General features: G+C 32.4%; 1 protein-coding gene across 1 annotated transcript in view; it reads right to left on the bottom strand.

Annotated features, from left to right (window-relative positions):
- Positions 1–19,863, bottom strand: part of LOC149528808 (alpha pinene synthase, chloroplastic-like) — a 90,697-nt gene extending 70,834 nt beyond the window's left edge. Inside the window, 3 exon segments of the mRNA XM_089809713.1 lie at positions 18,728–18,930; positions 19,515–19,630; positions 19,724–19,863. Coding sequence (XP_089665839.1) covers positions 18,728–18,930; positions 19,515–19,630; positions 19,724–19,863 — 459 coding nt within the window.
- Between the last annotated feature and the right edge of the window lie 2,227 nt (positions 19,864–22,090).

Genomic DNA, 22,090 nt, shown 5'->3' with positions numbered 1-22,090 from the left:
TTCTTGCTTCTGCACACATTAGTAGTATGTCCCTTTTTACCACAATAATGACAAGTGGGTTTGGAGTGCTTACCTTTGTCATTCCTTTCTTCAACAGTTTTGGATGATTCTCCTTCTTTAGTTCTTGTGTACCCCAATCCTAATGTATCATTGTTAGATATAGGGGATTTCAATAGTTGCTCAAAGTACTTGATAGCTTCATTCAGTTTGTTGAAACTTTCAACACATTCTTTTTCTTTGTTGAGGTCATTCTACAGTTGTTCATTTTGCAACTTCAATGTGGTAATCTCAATGTCCTTGACATTCATTTCATAGTTGGCATTCATCATTTGACTTAGAGTATCCAGTTGCATGTTGGAAATCTTGGTTAAGTCTAATGATGTCTCTTCCAATCTATGAGACAAAACTCTTTTGTCTTCTTCAATCATGGTTTTTTCTTCCATGGCTTTCTTCTTTTGTTTAGTTATCTCACATAGCATTATGGCATGTGATTCCTGCTCTAACTTGAGATTTCTAAAAAAAGATTCTAAAAAGCCACAAGTTAGCTCAAATAGATATTAACTACCTACTAAAAATTAAATTTGAGCCAAGTCAGCCCAAATTGGAACCAGACATAGACAACTCAACAAATCAAGACTTCACAAAAATTGGTACTTGACACCCACACAAGCTTGACATCCAAAGTAATCACTTAGCAGTAACTATGAACTTGGCATCTTCCAATCACTCAGCAACCAAAGGAACTTAGTAATCAAAGAAATGACTCAGCATCAACTGAATGCTCGACATCCACTAAGAACATGACACCAATAGGCAGAAGGAACAAAAGAGCAAGATTACAAGGAAACCCAAGATGCTCCTGCATCAGACAACTAGGGTTGGGGAAAATGATTCTCTTGAATCATGCAAGTGTCACAACCTAAGCTAAATCCAACTCAGATTGAGAAATCAATGTAGCATCTTCAATTGATTTATTCTTCCATTTCACCAAATACTCATAGTAATCTTTTCCTCTTATACTCTTGCCAACTCTTTGATCCAAAATCTATTCAACTTCTTCAATCTGCTTCTTAGGATAATCATTAGGTACAACCATTTCATCATCTAACTCATGATACTTGTATAAATCAGCAACATTGAATATAGGAGATATATCCATGTCATCAGGTAACTCAACTTTATATGCATTACCACTGTCAAACTTCTTCAAGATCTTACAAGGTCCAGATTTCTTCATATTCAGATTACTATATGTACCAATAAGAAATCTTCCTTTCTTCAAATGAACCATCACCTCTTCACCAACTTCAAAAAAAATGTCTTCTAGACTGATTAGCATTCTCCTTATACTTCTCATTACTTTGTTCCAACCTCAACTTCACTTCCCTATGTAAAGACTTCATAAAATCAGAAAATTCTTCTCCCACAGTGCTTTTCTTTTCCTCACCAGCAACATCTCTCAAATTTGATACTTCTCTAAGATGCATTCTAATAACAATCTAAAAAGGTGTCTTCCTTATACCCCTATTCATAGAATTGTTATATGCAAACTCAACTTGTGCTAATACCATCTCTCAATTACTTGGTTTATTCCCAACTAAACATCTCAGCAGATTACCCAAGCTTCTATTCACAACCTCTGTCTGTCCATCTATCGATGGATGGAATGTAGAACTAAACTTTAGCTCAGTACCCATATTCTTCCACAAAGTCTTCCAAAAGTAACCAACAAACTTAATGTCTTTGTCTAAAATAATACTTCTTGGTAATCCATGTAATCTCACAATCTCTTTAAAGAAAAGTTTAGCAACATGCTTAACATCTGATGTCTTCTTACATGGTATGAAATGAGCCATCTTAGAAAATTTGTTCACTACAACAAATATAGAATCATACATTTTCACTATCTTAGGCAATCTAAGAACAAAATCCATACTAATGTTAGTCCAAGGTTTCTCAAGAACTGTAATTGTTGTATACAAACCAGTATTTTGACTCACCCCTTTTGCAATTTGACAAACTCCTCAACTCTTTACAAATTTTTGAATATCCTTATATATTTGTGGCCAATAATACTTCTCTTTCAACAAACTCCATGTCTTATCAATTCCAAAATGTCCAGCCAATCCACCACTATGCTTTTCTTTAATCAGATTCAACCTCATAGAACTTCTAGGAATACACAACTAAATGCCTTTGAACAAAATACCTTCTTGAATGAAATATTCATCATACTTACATATGTGATCTGTCAGATTTGGTGCTCTACACTCTCTCCACACCTCAAAAAAATTAGGTTCAGCATCATACAACTCTTTTGTTTCATCAAAACCAAGAACTTCAACCTTCATTTTAGTCAACAAGGAACATCTTCTACTCAATGCATCAGTAACTCTATTAGTAACTCCACTCTTATGCTTGATCACAAATGTAAAACTCTATAAGTACTCAACCAACTTCATATGTCTTTAATTCAATTTATGTTAACTTCCCAAGTATTGTAAAGCTTTATGATCAATATACAACACAAACTCTTTAGGAATCAAATAATGTCTCCACTTCTTCAATGCTTGAACAATTGCATAAAATTCTTGATCATACATAGAATATTTCATTTTGGCATCATTCAATTTTTCACTAAAGAAAGTAATAGGCTTACCTTCTTGACTTAATATAGCTCCTATTGCATTACCACTTGCATCACATTCAACTTGAAATACTTTGTTGAAATTAGGCAAAGCCAATATAGGTAATTCAAAAACCTTTTGTTTCAAAGTCTCAAAACTCTTATCAACTCCATGTGTCCACTTGAATTCCTTTTTATCTCCCCTCATTGTCTCAGTTAGAGCATTACAAACAACACTAAAATTCTTTATAAAATTTCTATAAAAACTAGCCAAACCATGAAATGATCTTACCTCACCTACATTCTCAAGTGTAGGCCATTCCAAAATTGCTTTAACCTTCTCAGGATCCATCTTCAATCCATCAGCTGAAATCACAAATTCGAAATACACAATCTCATCTTCCATAAAAGATCACCTTTTTAGATTAATCAGCAATTTTTCCTCTTTCAACCTCTACAATACTTGTCTAATATGCTCAAGATGTTCTTCCTTAGTCTTACTAAATATCATAATATCATCCAAATAAACAATCACAAACTTACCCAAAAATCTTTTTAGAACTCCATTTATCAACCTCATGAAAGTACTAGGTGCATTAGTCAAACCAAAAGGTATAACTAGTCATTAATATGAACCATCCTTTGTCTTGAAAGTAGTCTTCCTTTCATCACCTTCTCTGATTCTGATCTGATGATAGCCACTCTTCAAATAAATCTTGGTAAAATACTTTGCTCCCCTCAAACATTTTATTATGTCATCCATCCTCAACATAGGAAACCTATATTTCGTTGTTATCTTGTTAATAGCTCTGGAATCAGTACACATTCTCCATTCTCCACTCTTTTTAGGTGTTGATACAATACGTACTTCACATGGACTCAAGCTTTCTCTGATCAAATCTTTCTGCAACAACTCATGCACTTGTATGTTAAGTTCTTCATTCTCTATAGGTGTCAATCTATATGGCGCTTTGTTTGGCAAGCTAGCTCCAGGAATCAGATCCATACAATGACTTATGCTTCTTATTGGAGGTAAACCATCAGGAATATCATCAGCAATAATGTATTTATACTCATTCAACAATTCTATAATTTCTACTGGTACTCGGCTATCACTATTTGTTGTCACTTGATCATTACTCGCTTCCTCTGCTTGGTCATTACTACCAACACTCAGTCCTCTAGGACCTATGGAAAAATAGACTTGATTCCTTTTCATTTCTTTTTCAAATTGGTTCCCATTAACCATGCAAATTTTTATAGTAGTACAATTAATCTCATCTGGACTTTCAATCAAAGGTAGCAATGTTTGTTTCTTCCCATTTACCCCAAGAGTATATTGATTCAATCTTCCATCATGTACAACATATCTATCATATTGTCAAGGTCTACCTAAAAAAATATGACAACAATCCATGGGCATAATATCCTACAAAACTTCATCAAAGTAATGTCCAATTTTGAACTTCACAAGGCATTGCTCACTTACTAATATCTTATGCTCATCTTTGATCCATGAACATGATAGGATTTGGGATGCTTTAGCCTCTACAATTGCAACTTGGTAACCATCTCTTCTGATGTCATATTTGTAGAACTTCTACTATAAATGATCACTTTGCAACATTTTCTAGCCATCTTACATCTTGTCTTGAAAAGAATTCTCCTTAAAATAGGTTCCTCATCACCTCCCTTATTACATAAGGTTCTTCTCACCATTAGATTTTCTCCAGCCTCAAGTCCACTTGGTGAACCCTCATCATCTTCTTCAATCACAACATTTATGTTGCCTTGCCCACTTTTAGAGGGTCTACAGTCAAAGATCTATGTTGCTCTTTACCACATCTGAAACAATTACGATGAAATCCACCTCTAGAATAAGAATTACCTCTTCCATGGTAAGAATTAGTGCCTCCTAAACAAGAATTACCACTTTTCCATTCGGTCTTGCCTTTTTCATCATTCTTTCATTCATATTTTCCTATATCCTGCATAGAACTATCAAATCTGTTGCTTTCTCCATAAGATCTACCTCTGCCTCTCTGGAATCTACCACCTCTACCTCTTTGTCTTTGTTAATGCTTCTTTGTTAAGATCTCCTCAGCTTTCAAGTCATATTGATATGCTTCTTCTACACTTTCCAACTTTACAAAAATAATTTCATCTTGAATTTGAGAACTCAATCCATTAATATACCTTACAATTTTCTCAACATCATCATTCGCATGTCCAGATTTGATGTCCAATCTATAGAATTCCTCAGTATATTCTTTCACACTCAAGTCTCTTTGTCTCAAATTTTGCATCTCAACAAGCTAACTTGGTAATCAATAGGAATGAATTTTTTCTTTACCTTGTTCACCATCTTTAGCCAAGTTCTGATCTTCTCCTTTTCTCTCATTTTTCTATGAGTTTGAAAATTTTCTCACCATAGTGATGCACGACCTTTCAACCTAGTGACTAAAATCTTCACCTTTCTATTATCAAGAGTGTTTTCATACTCAAATAACTTCTCCATATTAGAGATCCAATCTAACACAACATTGGTATCCAATTTTCCATCATAAGGAACAACTTCTATAGTAGGCTCTGAATTTTCCCTACAAAACACTTGCAACAATCTTTCCTCATCTTGATTTTCTTCAAGTTTTGGATTATGGTTTGGTGCTACTACTTCATAGTCATGTACATCATCAAGATGTGTTCCTCTCCTCTGGGTTGTCTCCATAGAATCTAATCTAGTTGGAATTTGTCTCAACTAATCCAATATAGCATCATCGACATTTCTTCTACCATGAACCATCTTTACAAATCAGGTTCCTACAAGATCATAATCCTCTACAAGTTATAGGTCAAATTTGCAGATCTGCAACCCTACAACCAAATCCAAATTAGGGGTTTGTATGATCCAAACTCCACAAGGATGAACCTCAAGGTTTGATACCAACTTACAAAGGTGAAGGAGTGAATAACTAGGACCAAAGGCTCACTCAGCTATCTAAACCACCCTACAAGAGTTAACATAATGAAAGCAAACAGAAAGTACAACACCAGAGAGAGAGAGAGAGAGAGAGAGAGAGAGAGAGAGAGAGAGAGAGAGAGAGAGCAAGAATATCTTTATTAATTCATCAAAATATCTTCATACATGCCCAACTATAAGGCTTTCTGGGTTACGACCAATTACAAATAGATTCAAATCCAGACAACTAACTTCAAGTTCACATCTTCTACTCGATCCTCTAAGTTCTACCCCCTTTTTCATACTAACTCAAACCTAGACCTTTTTAAATACTTGCCAAAATGGCTTACAAAATATTTTAGAAAGACACAAGTTGGCTCAAATAGATATTAACTACCTACTAAAAATTAAATGCGAGCCAAGTCAACCCAAATTGGAACCAGATACAGAGAACTTAGCAAATGAAGACTTCGCAAAAATTGGCACTTGACACCCACACGAGCTTGGCATCCAAAGGAATCACTTGGAAGCAACTACAAAATTGGCATCTTCCAATCACTCAGCAACCAAAGGAACTCGACAATCAAAGAAATGACTCGGCATCAACTAAACACTCGACATCCACTAAGAACTCAACACCAATAGGTAGAAAGAACAAAAGAGCAAGATTACAAGGAAACTTAGGATGCTTCTAAATCATTGTTAGAGGATTTGAACACTCTGTTAGAAGTGTGCCTAGTTAAAGGACATTTGATCATCCACTTGGATTTTCACCTTGTTAAAGGATTTACTTCAGCCTGTTAGGACTACTTTGTTAAGAGATTTGAACAAAATCACCTATTAAGATGTTTCAACATAGATCTTGTGATTGGCTCTAGTTGCCTGATTAAAGATCAAATTTGTACGATGTTCTTATTGATCCTTCTAATCTTATATAACAATGTTGTATCCTCTATCCTTTTTTCTTCTCAAACTGATTTTGCAATTCACTTTCTATGTCTTCTAAGTCTCTATGAATGCTCTATATGTGCATGTAAAATTCTCCTTCAATCTTGTGCATTCATCATCATTGTGAAGTTTAGGGTTTTTTTCTTCCTTAAGAAGACTAGGATACTTAGGGTTAGCTATGAATCTATGGCTTAGATTCATCCATATTGTCACCTAATCCTTCCTTTTATCTAATTGGCTGCATGCAAATGCATAGGGATTTTGCAAATAGATTCATTCTTATCTATAAAGAATCAAAATCTATCCTTAGGTCAGCTCAAAAATGGTTTACATATGTGTTTGTGCCTTTACAAACAAATATGTCAATTCTATGTCACTTGGAAAATGAAGTGACTAGTGCTTGGCATATACTGCAATTCAATTTATGACTCGACTCCTGAACTACTCGACATCTTATGTTTCCTTGGCATCTGAATCACTCAACATCGTCTATCTACTCAGCACATGAATGACTCGACACTCATTGCAACTCAACATGATCTAACATTCATATGATGTACTCAACATGTATTACTAGTTTGGCATGAACTAAGTACATTTCTTAAGTGTGTTGACACTCACTTGTCAAAACCAATCTAGGATCAACACTTCACTTTTAGCATCTAGTTTACCATTCCTCAAATCTTTGAGAATGTAACACTTGCTTCCAAATACCTTAAAATATTTTACATTGGGTGATTATCCATATCATATTTCAAAAGGTGTTGAATGATTACCTTTCTTGACTTGCACATGGTTCAAGGTATAGAGAGTTGTACTTACAACCTCTCTCCAGTATTTCAAAGCAACATTTTTCTCCAACATGAGTGTCCTAGCACAATCCATTATAGATATGTTCCTCCTTTAAAAAATTTAATTTTGTAGAGGGGTTCTAGGAGAAAATGTTTGTCTTTTGATTCCTCTGTCATTGCAAAACATCTCAAACTCATTTGATGTAAATTCTCCTCCTTTATTAGATCTGAAACATTTCAAACTTTTACCTTTTTCCTTCTCAACTCTTGCTAAGTACCACTTAAAAATTTGGAAAGCATTAGATTTCTATTTTAGAAACATAACTATCATCATCTTATAATAATTATCAACAAATAAAATAATGTACTTATCACCTTTGTAGCTTTGCACATCAATTGTTCCACACAATTCAATATGAACAATCTTCAAAATTTATTCAGAGATATGAGTCTTACTCTTAAAACTAGACTTTGTCATTTTTCCTAATTGACATTATTTGCAAATTATATTGTCAGATTTCTTCAACTTAAGAAAACCTCTAACTCTTCTCATGTTAATGATACTAACCAAGTTGTCAAAATTAACATGACATAACCTCTTGTGCCATAACCACACATCATCAAATTCTACAACTAGACAAGTAGCATCATCCATGTCAAGATAGAATAGATTACCTCTAGTTTAATCACCTTATCCCATTAGTTTTCCATCAATATCATATATCTTAGCAATCTTGTTTTCAAACTCAACCTTACAACCTAACCTATTTAGTTGTGACATCAACAAACTATAGTTAAGTCCTTCAAGATAATAAACAGTATCACATAAAATCTTTTCTGTGAGTTTGATAGAACCTTTTCCTTTTATCAAACAAGGTCCATCATTACCAAACCTTATACTATTTCCATCATAATGATTCAAGGTAATGAACTTACAATTATCTCCAGTCATGTGATGTAAACACCTACTTTCAATGATCCATCTATCATTCTTGTTCACACAAGACACTAGTGTAGTTACCTCATCATCATCAGAATCATCCTTCATTGCAACATACACTACTTCATCATCATGATTGTCAAATCCATCTTTGATTTCCACTTCAAAAATGTAGCAAGACTTCTTGCCTTTGTCTTTGTGATCTTTGTTTTCCTCATCTCTTCTACTCTTGTATTTGTCTCCACCCTTGTAGTTCTTCTTCTTTGGACATCTAGTAGAAATATTACCAACCTCATTGCAATTGAACCACATGATAGGTAACTTACCTTTGAATTTTCCTTTACCTCTATGAAATCTCCTTGCTGGTAGTGCTTCAAGTTGTTCTACATCCTACTCATCTGTATTACTATCATTGGAAACATATTTTATGTTTTTATTCTTCTTCTCATTAGGTTCATTCAATGACAACTTAACTTTGAAAATAGATTCAACATTGCCAGATTTGAAGTTATCAAAATTAGATAGCTCAAAAGTAGTGCACCTACCTACCAAACCTTCAAGAGTCAGATTAGAACCGTGTATACATCTCAGTTCTTGTATTGCAAAAACTCTAATAGCATAGATGCACAATAGTGTTCTCAAAATTTTTCTTAATATAGTCTCATCATCTATCTTACCATTAGATCCTCTTATAACATTAACATCTTTTATCCTAGAGAAATATTGAGAAATATTTTCACCTTCTTGCATTCTCATATCATTAAACTTATTCTCATATCATTGAACTTATCTCTAAGACTTTTAGAGTTGGCTCTTAAAATATTTGTATCACCTCCATAGATAGTGTGTAGAGCATCCCACATTTTCTTTGCACTATCACAACCCTTGATGTCATCAAACTCGACATAGCTTAGGGAAGAGGTAATCTCCAACATTGCCTGATTGTGTTATTTCTTCTTTTTTAGATCTTCAATAGTTAGGGCTCCAATAGGATCAGCATGCTTAGTAGCGATGGTAGATTATGCATGATCTCGAAGACCTAGGTGTAGCTTCATCAAACTTTTCCATGTAGGAAAGTTATCTCTATTAAGCTTGAGTACCTCTCTTTTTGACATCTTGATCATTTGCTTCTAGTACCTTAAAACTAGTCCTCTTAAGCAAATGGATCTAATACGAATTCTTGGAATTCTTTAGAATAATTGAGAGGTGGTGTGAATCAGTTATCCAAGGTCTAGATGTACAAATAAAACTTTTCATAACTAAGTGAACCCATATCCATAAAAAATATTCATCATCCATGCATCCATTAGATCATACATTCACTTAAACTTGTAGGTTACTATCAAATCAACTTTGTAAAAATATAAGCATAAAACATAATACATTCAATAACACATTTGATGTAATGATTTGACATGAAAACCTAATTTGGGGAAAACCACCAGTAACATGCTACTCATTCTCACTCTTCTAAAGTGATGGCCTATGAAAGGCCAACCCTATTGAAGTTTATGATACACATTGTTAAATGTGACCTAGTTAGAGGATATCAATCACCCTTTTAGGAGTGAGCCTTGTTAGAGGACTTTAGATCATTCACTTGGAATGTCACCTGGTTAAAGGATTCACAAATGACTATTAGGTCAACCTTAATCCAAAGGATTTACCCTAGATTGGTACAATGATTAGAAAGTACCAGTAAGGCTTGATCTAGTAACAACTTACAACTCACTTGTAGATTATAGATCTTTGTTTTAGTCCTCCATTATGCTTGGCTTTCACATACTTCATCTCTGACAACTTGTTCACCCTTGAAGCATCCATACCCTTAAGTCTCTCTATTTTTCATTGCTTTCCAATAGCAGTCGCTTATATTTGGTCTCTAATGAAGCAATACCCTAGACTCCTTTTCTTCCTTAGGTTAACACACATGACAACCTTTGCTTCTGACCAACCATCTCTATAAATAGAAAATTAAGATCTTTTGTCATTCAACCTCTATAGTCCATTTTAGCATTATGTGGGATTAGGTAGGATTCAATGAATCTACCCATCTTTTCATTTTATTCCCTTTTAGAAACTTCTCCTTCAATCCTCTTTGAATTCACCTCAAAATGGTTTACCATGAATTTTGTGCCACCAACTCATTATAGTTATCTTCCACACACTTTACAAAATTCAAGAAACTAAAATATTTGGTTTAGATTTGTCAAATCCATAATTTAAAATGAATACTGGCACTCGACATCAATATGTTGTCACTCAGCTTCCATACCATTCTTGCACTCGTCATCAACTAGATCACTCAGCAAACACTAAAGTTTTGTAGTGTTCGACATCAACTAAATATTACTCATCTTACATTGTATCACTTGGCATACATTAAAATTGTGACTTTGCTCAGTTCCAACTGATTTTCTACTCAGCTTGCACTAACTTTCCTTAGCACCTATTGTCCAATCAATTAAGCTTGGTAGATTCAATTCTTCTTATTTGTTCTTCTAGACTTTTTTAGTGTATCCAACCTTTGCAACCTTAAGTAGATAATGAATGCACTATATCATCACTGTCTTAACTAATATTTGTACTCCTTTTTACATACCATAACACAAACTTTTCTGTAGGTGCTTTTGTTATCTTATTTGATCAAATCCTCTTTATCAATCAAATAAATGATAGTACTCAAAATCAACTAAGAATTTTTCTTACCAATAAGTAGTAGGTTTGACATCAGTGATAAAACAATGATTAAAACACATTGTCATACTTCTATCAATCTATTTTCAACACATAATAACATTGGATTTGTTAACTAGGGAAATCCTTGATCATAGGGAAAATCCTAGTGGGGATGGTACCTAGAAAATGATATACTAATATATAAGTTCCTTGTTAGAGGATGAACCCTATTATGAGTCACTGAAATAAATTCACTACAAATAAGTCGTTGTTAGGAGAATTTGAATGCTTGTCAAGAGATTCCAACATAAAAGATTAATATATTAATAGAGTAAATCATGTTGGCATGTTTTCTAATGAGAGAGAACTCTAGTACATTCTAGATTAAACTTGTGTGGAGGCATAGAAGATTATTATACCAACTTGAGTTTGAAGGAATGCTTGTTATTGGAAGTGTTATGGATTCAATAGGCTATATTGAGCACTAGGTATTTTATGATTTTTAATTGTTTCAATTTATTTAGAGTTATTACAATATGTGGGAGCTTCATTTATTGATATATATTTTTAATCAAAATTGATAAGAAACACCACATCTTAATACAAATAGAAATAAAACTTTAGGAAATACCTAGTCAATAGGAGCCCTTGTATTCATTGGCAGGGTATCCAAAGTCTTCAGGTAGTATTTTCAAGGTACCAGTTGCAAGAGTCTAGATTGAAGGAAAGTGTAAGGCATGGGCTTTTAGAAATAGAAAATACTAAGAGCAGGGGTGAATTTGTATTTCATCAACTTTTACCCAATTATGGATATCATTAACAAACTTATTACTTGCATATAAAAGTAAACTAATTATGTTGAATAGTAAACACAACTATAAAATAATGCAATGCATAACACCATATTTAGTTAACTAGGGAAACCCATGCCAACGTAAAACCCTGGTGGGGATGGTACCCACAAAATGATCTAGTCATCAAAAGTATTTTGTGAAAGATATTGACCCTATTAGGAGTCTATTACATCTTTATAGTGTCTTGGTCCTTGTTAGAGGACTAGCCCTTGTTAGAAGCCTCAACCCTATAAGGAGTTGATATTACAATTACACAAAGCATGCAAGTTGAGCATACTACCCAAATATGTAATAATAATGTTCTTCAATACAAGAGACAAATAATAAAAACTCTTATCGCTATTGATATCTTCAATATCTTATTTTTCCTTTTTTTTCTCTTTACAATAACATGACCACAAATTCACATTGCTTAGATATTACATCAAAATTTTCATCTTGAATATATCATTATTATCAGTTATAGTTACTCTTAACTTCCCATTCAAAATCTCTTCCTTTATACCTGATTTCTTTAACCTGTCGAGCTTCATTACTACACACACTTGCCAAATTAAAAAATTAACTCTTTCTCTTTTAGGGTTAACATGTAGAATGTCATCCCTAACTATTAAGTAATTATTTTGATAAAAAAAATAATTCCTTAACCCAGAATACTGATTTCCTTAAGTTTTCCATATTTTCTCTTTTTGATGTTATTACTAGGAAAATAGTTGTAATTCTATTTTTACTAACTATACTATCTTGCACCCATGCATACATCATCCCAAAAAAATTTAATTTCTCTAGGTATGTGCACACATGCCATAAATGCTTCTCCAAATTGGGATCACCAAAATAGTGCATGTGCTGATAGATAAACTTTGTTATAATTAGACAATTTTCTAAGCCTTTATCTCAAAACTTTATCTCCAAGATCTTCTCACTTGATCTTGACTATATGCTTCCATAAATGAAAACATACTACTATGAAACCTTGCCAAATTTCCAACAATATCCCCCTTTGGCATCAATGGGAACATATAGAGAAATTGGCTAAGTCCCATAAACTTCAAATTTTCAAAAAATTGTGGCCTTACAAAAAAATTCAAGCCTGTGGATCATATTTATTTATATTATCTTACATACATAGGGATACCCCCCCTTTGACTATACTCTATCTTCTTTACATACTATACTCCCCTTTTACATATCATATTTCTATAGATAGTTTTCCTCGCTTTCTCCCCCTTTGACATCATTGAAAAATGTAGTGACAAAACTTATATACATGTCAAAATTTTGTTACCTTCTAATTCATGTTGAGTTTGATATTATTGTAATATAATAAGAAAATCTTGCTTTCAAATTCTTAAATTATTCTCCCACATGTCTTTGAATGCTTCAGATACATTGATAACAGTACACGGTCCATTAGATGCCACTTCTGCTACTTTTAAATCTAAATACACAATTTTTTCATATGATGTCCTACCCTTAAGAAATTCCTCTAGTTGCTTGTGTACATTACTAGTTTTCAACATCATCTCTTCTCTCTTTTCATCTCAATCAGACTTATATGATCATATATCTTTGCAATTCTAGTCTCCAAGTCTTCAATCTTCATGTAAGGTTGTGTTAGCTCATTAGAACAGTTATGTAGTTCTTTCTTGTTCTTATTGAATTCCTCATTCACATCTCTTATGAAATTATATGAAAAATTGCATTGTCAATACAATGTTCTTCCTTCCATTGCACATCTCCTTAACTCTTTTATACAAGAGTCAAGTCCTACCAAGTCATTTTTGTTGATTTTGCACATTGTATCAAATAACTTTATCTCCAAGATTTGCTCACTCAAAATTGACTATATGTTTCCATAAATGAGAGCACCATACTATGTAGCCTAGCCAAATCACCAACATGGGCACCATAAATATTTTAGGGCCTATGTTTTACTTTGAAATAGTTTGTCAATTACTTTAGAAGCCATCATTTCAAACTGGCAATGCTATGTAAAGGAGGGTTTTGAACATAAAAAGCTTGTACTTTATTGAATGATACTCCAATGAAAATTTTTTTTATGGAACTAATTCCTAAAACCTTTCTTCTAAGATAGTTTGTTTTGAGTTTTTCATCAATTGGATGGTACTACGATGATTATGATCAAAATAGAAACCTCAAATATTGAATGCTTGTGCCATCCTTCTCACAAAAACACAATAAAAACACATGAATTTGTTTGAAGTATTGTGAGTGATCACTATTAACACCAAGAGGAACCATTATTTATTTTAATATGATTGTAGAAAGAATGTGCATGCCACATACACCAACCGATGATGTGAATATTGCTCGAGTGGAAGAGCTAAATAAGTATTAAAAACTCCATTGTTCATAGAATAAAAGTCTTTTCATACATATTGGAGTGTATTAATTTGATTAGGGTGTTGAAAAAGCTTGAATAACAGATGAATCATATGAATGCAAGCAGAGTTGTGTGGATTCCTCATATGGAGTGCATGGAGAACTTACAAGCTAGAGTGGAGTTCAATCCTTGAGATGTTGGAGGCTCCATTATTATCTTCTCTTCCCAATCTACTCATAGAGCATACAAAAATGATTGGATAGTTTTATCTATCTCTAGTACATAAATTGTAGAAATCATTGTGAAGTATTCATGTGCCCTCTAGCCACTACATCTCATCTATGGATTATGGAGAGTCAAATACCAAAGACTTATGCATGAAGAACTTGAAGAAACAAAATAAAGTATATTCTATAGTTCTTTCCCAATTAGCTCACATATGTACAACAAAAAGAAAATGGTGCAATTGAAGTGTCCACATTGGAACACTTCAAAATGGGCATTACTTTTGAGAGGGCACACTACATTTCCATGCAAATGAGTCTGGAAAGGGATGACATTCTTTAGTGGAGGGAAATCTGCATCTTTTCCAGTGATCAGAACTATACGCATTGTCAAAAGGAAAACATGATATGCACACAAATGAGAGAGGAATTTTAAATTTTCAAACAACATATCATGCCTTATGATCACATCAAAAGCACATAAGGTAGGAACCAAATTCAAACAAGATTAGGCAATAGGTGGTTTGAATTCCATGAGGCTAAGATTGAATTTGCATTGGAAATATGCACTGAAAAAAGGTGCAACATCATGCCGACACCCTATAGAAAATTATAAGTATGATGACCAAGAGGAGAATTTTCCTCATTGTAGGTGCTTGTATAACAATTAAATGAGGGTTAAAAAAATATCCCACATTTAGTAGGAGTTTTATTCCTTTAATGTTTTTATATACTAATGTAATGTTACCTTCTGTCTAAAAGGGAAGTTCCTTTTGATATGCTAGAGTACAGTTCACGTTGGGCCTAGGCCAACTAAAGGTGGAAATTAGGTTAATTTTAAAAGAATTGGTAGCTGGAATGGACCAATGCAATGAATCTAAAAGCAAACAAAAAGTCACCATGTGGCATGCAAGTCAAGATACATGCTGGAGCAACCAGACACATGGACCAATCTCATGTTATCACAGTATTGGTTGTCAGACATCTAAAAAAATGACTCAGTGCTAGGTGCAGGAAGGGTTCCATAGTGATGATAAGTTAATGGTGCCACATGGCCCAATGGGATGTTTTTGGGAGATCATAAAAAAATGACTCAATGTTAAGTGGAGGAAGGGTCTCATAGTGATGACAAGTTAATGTTGCCACATGGCCTACTGGCATGTTTTTGGCAGATCATAGCAAAAGAATATGAAAACATCAAATACTGCCATGTGTTATGGAAGGCTCGGTAGGAGTCGAGGTTGGAGGAGGTGAGGTGGAACATATTTTCAGACAAGGTGGCCAAAAAAAAAAAAATGATAGAGTGACACATGGCAGAAAATCCCAAAGATAATGACATAAGTGATGGAGTTAATATTTGAGTTTACAATTGATACTCATACTCTTAATGGCAATTGGAAACATTAACTTTCATTTTTTTTTCTTATGGTAAGTTAGGATAAACTATATGACTTTTTATTACTCTAATTTTTAAAACACACACACACACACATTTAGAAACTTGTCTATATATTTCCTTTTTGATGCTATGTTTGATGGAGGTATATAATAGTGTATATATGTCCTACTCTCCGTACCTAACTATTTTAGCATCTTCATTGATTATTTGGTATTTTATTTATTGTTTAGCGTAGGGTTTCTAATTGGTGGATGACTAAAACTTCATATAAAATAGCATTTGAGGAATGGTACCCTTAGAAACTAGGGTGAATATACTTACTACAGATCATAACTTCACCAAATATCATGCTCTTTTATTATTGCATTATGTATATTATACTTTGAAAATTAGCATTCTATAAGTTATGCTTTTTATCTAAATATTGTTTGGTCTCCACTCTCAAAGCTTAATAGTGGAGACCTATAAAATCTATGTAATACACATTGAAGAGGATAAGTATGGTATGGTAGTTTCTCAATTATGAGTTTTCATTATATTTGATTCTATTATTTTGATAGAAAATCCTAGTATCTTGGATGGATTTTTTTAACATTTTTGCCAGAACTTATAAGTTTTTTGAATACTAGTGCTAGAGGCCCAACTTCTTTTAGATCTAATGTTTTCCTAAAATATGTTCTTATAAATTATATTCTTGTTGTGGTATATTAGATAAAAGTGGCTTGGTTTGGTTTTAAGAGACAACTCTCACTTTTTATGATTGCTTGGCTTAAGTTGAAAGAAGAATATCGATATTGCTTCTTAGGACCATTTGGTATACTTATGTTGTTGTCTATATTAGTATGGATGCTCATCTTGATTAATACTCCATTCATTGTATGAAGTTATTCTCATTCCAATTATTACTTTTACAATTAATAAAATAAAGGTGTATAGTAAATGATATGATTGTTTTCTTATTGGATTCCTTAGTATGTACATTCAACTATCATCAAATATGAACATTTATCACTTTTTTCTATCTTCTCCTTGCCCTTTCTCATTTTATCCTTGATAATATCCTACCTCGAGATGATCATACATATTCATGATGATTTCAAGACAAGAGAACTTAAGGTTGCAAGGTTTAATGGAATGGGGAAGGTTGTAGATGGATTTCTCTAGCCTAACTCCACTCCCACAACTATGTTATTATGTTTTGATATGATTCTTATGATCATAGTGGTTTTGATAAACTTCATGGAAATAAATAATACCTCCATTAAAAACTAATAATTTGGTTTTAGTTGGTTGTGGAAGTTGTTCTATTTTGTAGGTTGATTATGATGACATTGAGGGAGGCATATATTTAACACATGGGAAATGAATCATTCACAAACACCAAGATTAGTGTCAATAGATCCCTTATATTATTTAAGTTTAAATTTTCTAAGAATACCTTGCAAGGAGTTCAAAATTGCAATTCTCGATTTGTATGTATTTGTAAGCCACAAATGCGCATATATGACTATTGGTCCAAGGAGAATATTTTAGTTATGAGCATAAGATCAATAATAAATAAGCATTGGGCTACACTAAGAGTTTTCTTATCCCATTCTTTTTCCACCAGTACTTGCACTTGTATGGAGTGTAAAATAACAATTTAATTAATTAATAAAATAATTATGGAACTACGACCAAGTCTAGATTAAGTGTGAGTGTGAGTGTGTGTGTACATTCAAATAAAATCTTTTATAAAGATCTACTTTCATTAATTTGGAAATAGACTACTAACAAAATAGAGTATTATGACTCTTTAAAATTGTGAACTACTTTATGTGATTTATACTCATATAAGAAATGTTTTAGGAAACTATAAAATAGATTAAATTTTGTTCAATTATAGAAGAGAACATTTATCAAAATAAAATGAGGCATGGGATGATACTAATAAAGGGGAAAAAACTTATGAAAATCACATGGATATTAATATTTTGATAGAAAAATAATTATTTATAACCACACAAGTGTGTAAATCTGTTCACATAGATAATTAATAAACCATAGTCATTATGATAGATTCCATGTATCAAAAGAAGATTATGTTCCTGATAACAAGTAGATATAACTTAATAAAATAGTCACATAGGAACTGGTTCAATCATGGTTTTGCTGATAATATTCTTTGTCTCAATGCCTGAGATGCTAAATCCATCTCTTTCTTTGTAGAGAAGTTGGAGACCTTTTGATAAACCATATGCATGATCTTTACTAAGTAGTGGAACATTATCAAATTTTAAACATTCCCAATTTAATTCTTTGAGATTTTCTTCAATTAAATAGTTGAGATACTCTAATGCATCTTCCTCTATAGATCCAGGATGATCTTTCATATAACATGTTATACATGATACTTCTTCTCCACAATCTGCCTCGTCCTTCAAAAATGAATACAAATTTCCATCTATTTGATTATGAATTATGTCATAAATAATTTAATTTCCAAGCTACGAGAATATCTTACATAACATTGGTTTTTTTACCTTGAGAGAATTTGAAGCTCTTGTTGTTGAATTGATTGGATCATATTGAAGTCTATCTTGGCTAGTTCTAAAAATTTTGAGTTTAAAACACTACAATAACTCCAAATTTATAGTGTTAAAATATAATAGATAGGTTCAATAAAATTTAAAAACACAATTTTTCATTCTATAAAAAATAAAAGACTAAATTTGTTTTCTAAAAGTTATCTATGTATTTTGAAATAGGAGAGATGGGCATGGTAGAGGGTATTGAAATTACTTGTTCATAGTCTTGGCATCTCCATTTAGGTCAATATATGTCCATTCCTCCAACCTAGGCACATTACTGTGGCAACCATACTTTAGATTATATTGTATCTATCACACAATGTAAATTAGAACCACTATTGATAAATGAATTGATAGATAACATAAAATAATATTAATAGATATAGATACCTCTTTTGAAAGATTGGTATTATTAATATTGGGTAGAGCATTTTTTAAATATGAAGTAGAAAATGCTTTGGCATCATCCATAGCTTGCTCCTTTGGAAATGCAATGAGTGAAGCTCGAAATAAGTTTAGAATGATTCTTAGCTCCTCAATTGATTGACTAGGTAAAAATTGTCCATCTTTATTTGTGAATTGTTGCAACATAACTAATATGATATCAAGTTAGAAACAACTTCGTCCAATACTTTTAGAAAATACAATTTATTAGATAACTATATTCCCTTAATAATCATAAAAAAATAATTATAATTTAAATGTAAATATATTCAGATTTTAATCTAAATATTTTTTTAAAATACTTCTAAAATTTATAATTTAATTGCAATAATGATCATCTTTTCTTGGAAAATAATTCATTTGAAATAACTAAAAGTGTCTATACTATCATATTACTCATAATATTATACTTATTATGAGTATATTCATGCATATCTATCACTCATCAATCATGTTGAGTCTCTATATCATGAGGAGGATCTATATATTCAACAGTTAGCATTTATAGTCCAACTACTTCCATTTTATTTTATCATATAAAATGTAAGAATTCTCTTTCATAACTTTCGTTAACCCCTATTTTTTGTCTTGATCTGATGTTTCATTGATATGGCCATTATTGAACAAATAGTTCACAATAGGTTCATAATGATCATACTATTTTCCAAACATATCAAAATGTATTTTGCAATTTAAATAAAAGTTCTTTGGATTTAGTGATTGCAGATATCACCTGAAGAGACAACATATCTATGGAGGCAAAGAATTCTAAAGCCCAAGGATATGGTGTTGAGATCCACAGAAGGACTCACTCTACCACACCCAATGCCATTGGCATCATTCCAATATCTACTATTCAAACAATTATTAGGTATTAGAAATAGACTAAAGAATACACTCTACAATGTAGTTGCAACGACTAGATGGAAGAAACATGAAAACTTGTAAACATAGTCAAGATGTTCTTTTGTTTCATTTTTAAAATGATGATCAATTCCAAGGCATTCTACATCATCAACCATTTTAAGTCATCAAGACAGATCATCTGCAGATGAACAGTTCTCACAAAGAGCATGGAACATGTAACATATTGATATGATATGTTGGGGACAATTTTTTTCAACAATTAAAATGAAAAAAAAATGAATGGCATGATGTTTGAATTGGAAAAACGTTTCTTCTTTTCCAATATTTTGTTGCCTGAATGATTTGATAGAAACAAATCAACATATATAAAATACTTGTGCATATGGTTATTTAAGAATATTCATGGATTTCTAATAAAGCCATCATATTGGACTGACTAATTTTAAGACTATAATGCTATGAGATATAAGAGACAAAATGGTATGAGATAAAATAAGATTTTGTATAAAAAATTAGTTCTTTTAGATATTAGTTTTATGAAACTTTTTTTTATATTGGAACTTAAAATAAATCTTGAAACTATGAAACTTTTAGAGCTTTAGAAGTTAAATTTTAAACTTGTTCATTAACCAAAATTTAGCAAACATTGCTCATTAACCAAGGCCTTGTGATCTATTTGCAGCTAAACAATCCAGTAGGGATTCAGATGCTTCTTTTTGTATAAATTCAATTACTTAACCATTTCCTAATAAACAATATTATATGTGCTACCTTATCAATCATGAAATTGCATACTTTACCATTACATTTGCAAGTGGTGTAAAAAAAATCCTTCGTTTATTTTGATTCATTCTAATCACTTAACAAGGCTCATCTAGTAATGAGGACTTCTCCTCTTTTAGCATCTTTAGAATGTGATGATTTACAATATTCATCTATACATGCAACTTATGCATTTACTTCAAGTCTTTTATTGGTTTTCCCTTCGTGTTGATAAGGTATGTGTGACTCTTCTTCTCCACAATGGAAACAAGTCCCACAAGAATAGCCTCTTCTTGGTCCTTGACCACTTTTTCTTCCTCTTTGATCCTTATTATTTTGATTCTGGGAATTTTTGAAATTATTTCCCCTCTGATTATAAATTCTATTGGCCTTATCATTCATTTTCTAGTCTTCATATTGGCCTCCATAAGACTGTATGTTGGATCTTCCACCATGACCTTGTCTACCTTTCTTTCTTTCAAACTTATTGATTAAATTTTCTTCCATCCTTAAGGAAAACTAGTATGCATCTTCAATACTACTCATTCTAACTAGATTCAAATCCTCGTGAATACTTGGCCTTAACACATTAAGGTAACATGCAAATTTCTCCTTGTCAACTTTCACATGGCTTATTCTAATGAGGACTCAATATTACTTGTTTGTATTCTACTAAATAAATCTTCCTTCTTGCTTCAACCCTTCATTTTATTCAACCAATTAAGATCATAATTGACAAGAATTAATTGCCTCTTCAATCTATCCATCATTTGATGTCATCTATTATTTTTCTCATTTCCCCATCTATTTTTCTCCAACTTAATCTTCTATGACCAATTTTTTTCATTACACTTCAACTTTGCCTTCAGAAATTTAACCATCTTGGGATCTTTGATAACTTCACACTCAAAATATAATTCCAATTCATTGATTTAGTCAATTAATTCCTCTAGGTTAATATTGTTATAAAGTTAAGTCGAGCAAGATAGTTGAGAGGGGGATGGGGGTTAATCAATTATGCAATTTAAAAAAATCTCAATATCCTTATTAATTTCAAAATATGTAAAGAGTGGGTGAAAAAACTATAGAAAGATCACCATACCTAGGGAAGAGGCAATCTCCAACATTGCCTAATTGTGTTCTTTCTTCTTTTTCAAATCTTTAGCAGTTAGGCCTCCAACAGGATCAACATGCTCAATAGCGATGGTAGATTGTGTATGATCTCAAAGACATCTTAAGTGTAGCTTCATCAAAATTTTCCATGCAAAAATTTATCTCCATTAAGCTTGAGTCACTCTCTTTTTGATATCTTGATCTTTTGCGTCTAGTACCTTAAAACTAGTTCTCTTAAGCAGATGGCTCTAATACCAATTGTTGGAATTATTTAGAATAATTGAGAGGGGAGGGCTAGGGGGGTGGGAGGGGGTTGAGGGGGAGCGGAGTGGGGGTAGGGGGGTGGATTAGTTATCCAAGTTCTATATGTATAAATAAAACTTTTCATAGTTTAGTGAACCCATATCCATAGAACATATTCATCATGCATGCATCCATTAAATCCTACATTCACTTAAACTTGTAGGGTACTATCAAATCAACTTTGCAAAAATCTAAGCATGAAACATAATAGATTCAATAACGCATTTGACACAATGATTCTATGTGGAAACCCAATTTGAGAAA

The sequence above is a fragment of the Cupressus sempervirens genome, chromosome 11 (genome assembly GCF_028749045.1).
Source record: "Cupressus sempervirens isolate cs-2001-9-10 chromosome 11, ASM2874904v1, whole genome shotgun sequence".
NCBI classification, from domain to species: Eukaryota; Viridiplantae; Streptophyta; class Pinopsida; order Cupressales; family Cupressaceae; genus Cupressus; species Cupressus sempervirens.
Note: the sequence above shows the minus strand (reverse complement) of the source record. Positions and strands in the feature narration are given on the sequence as shown.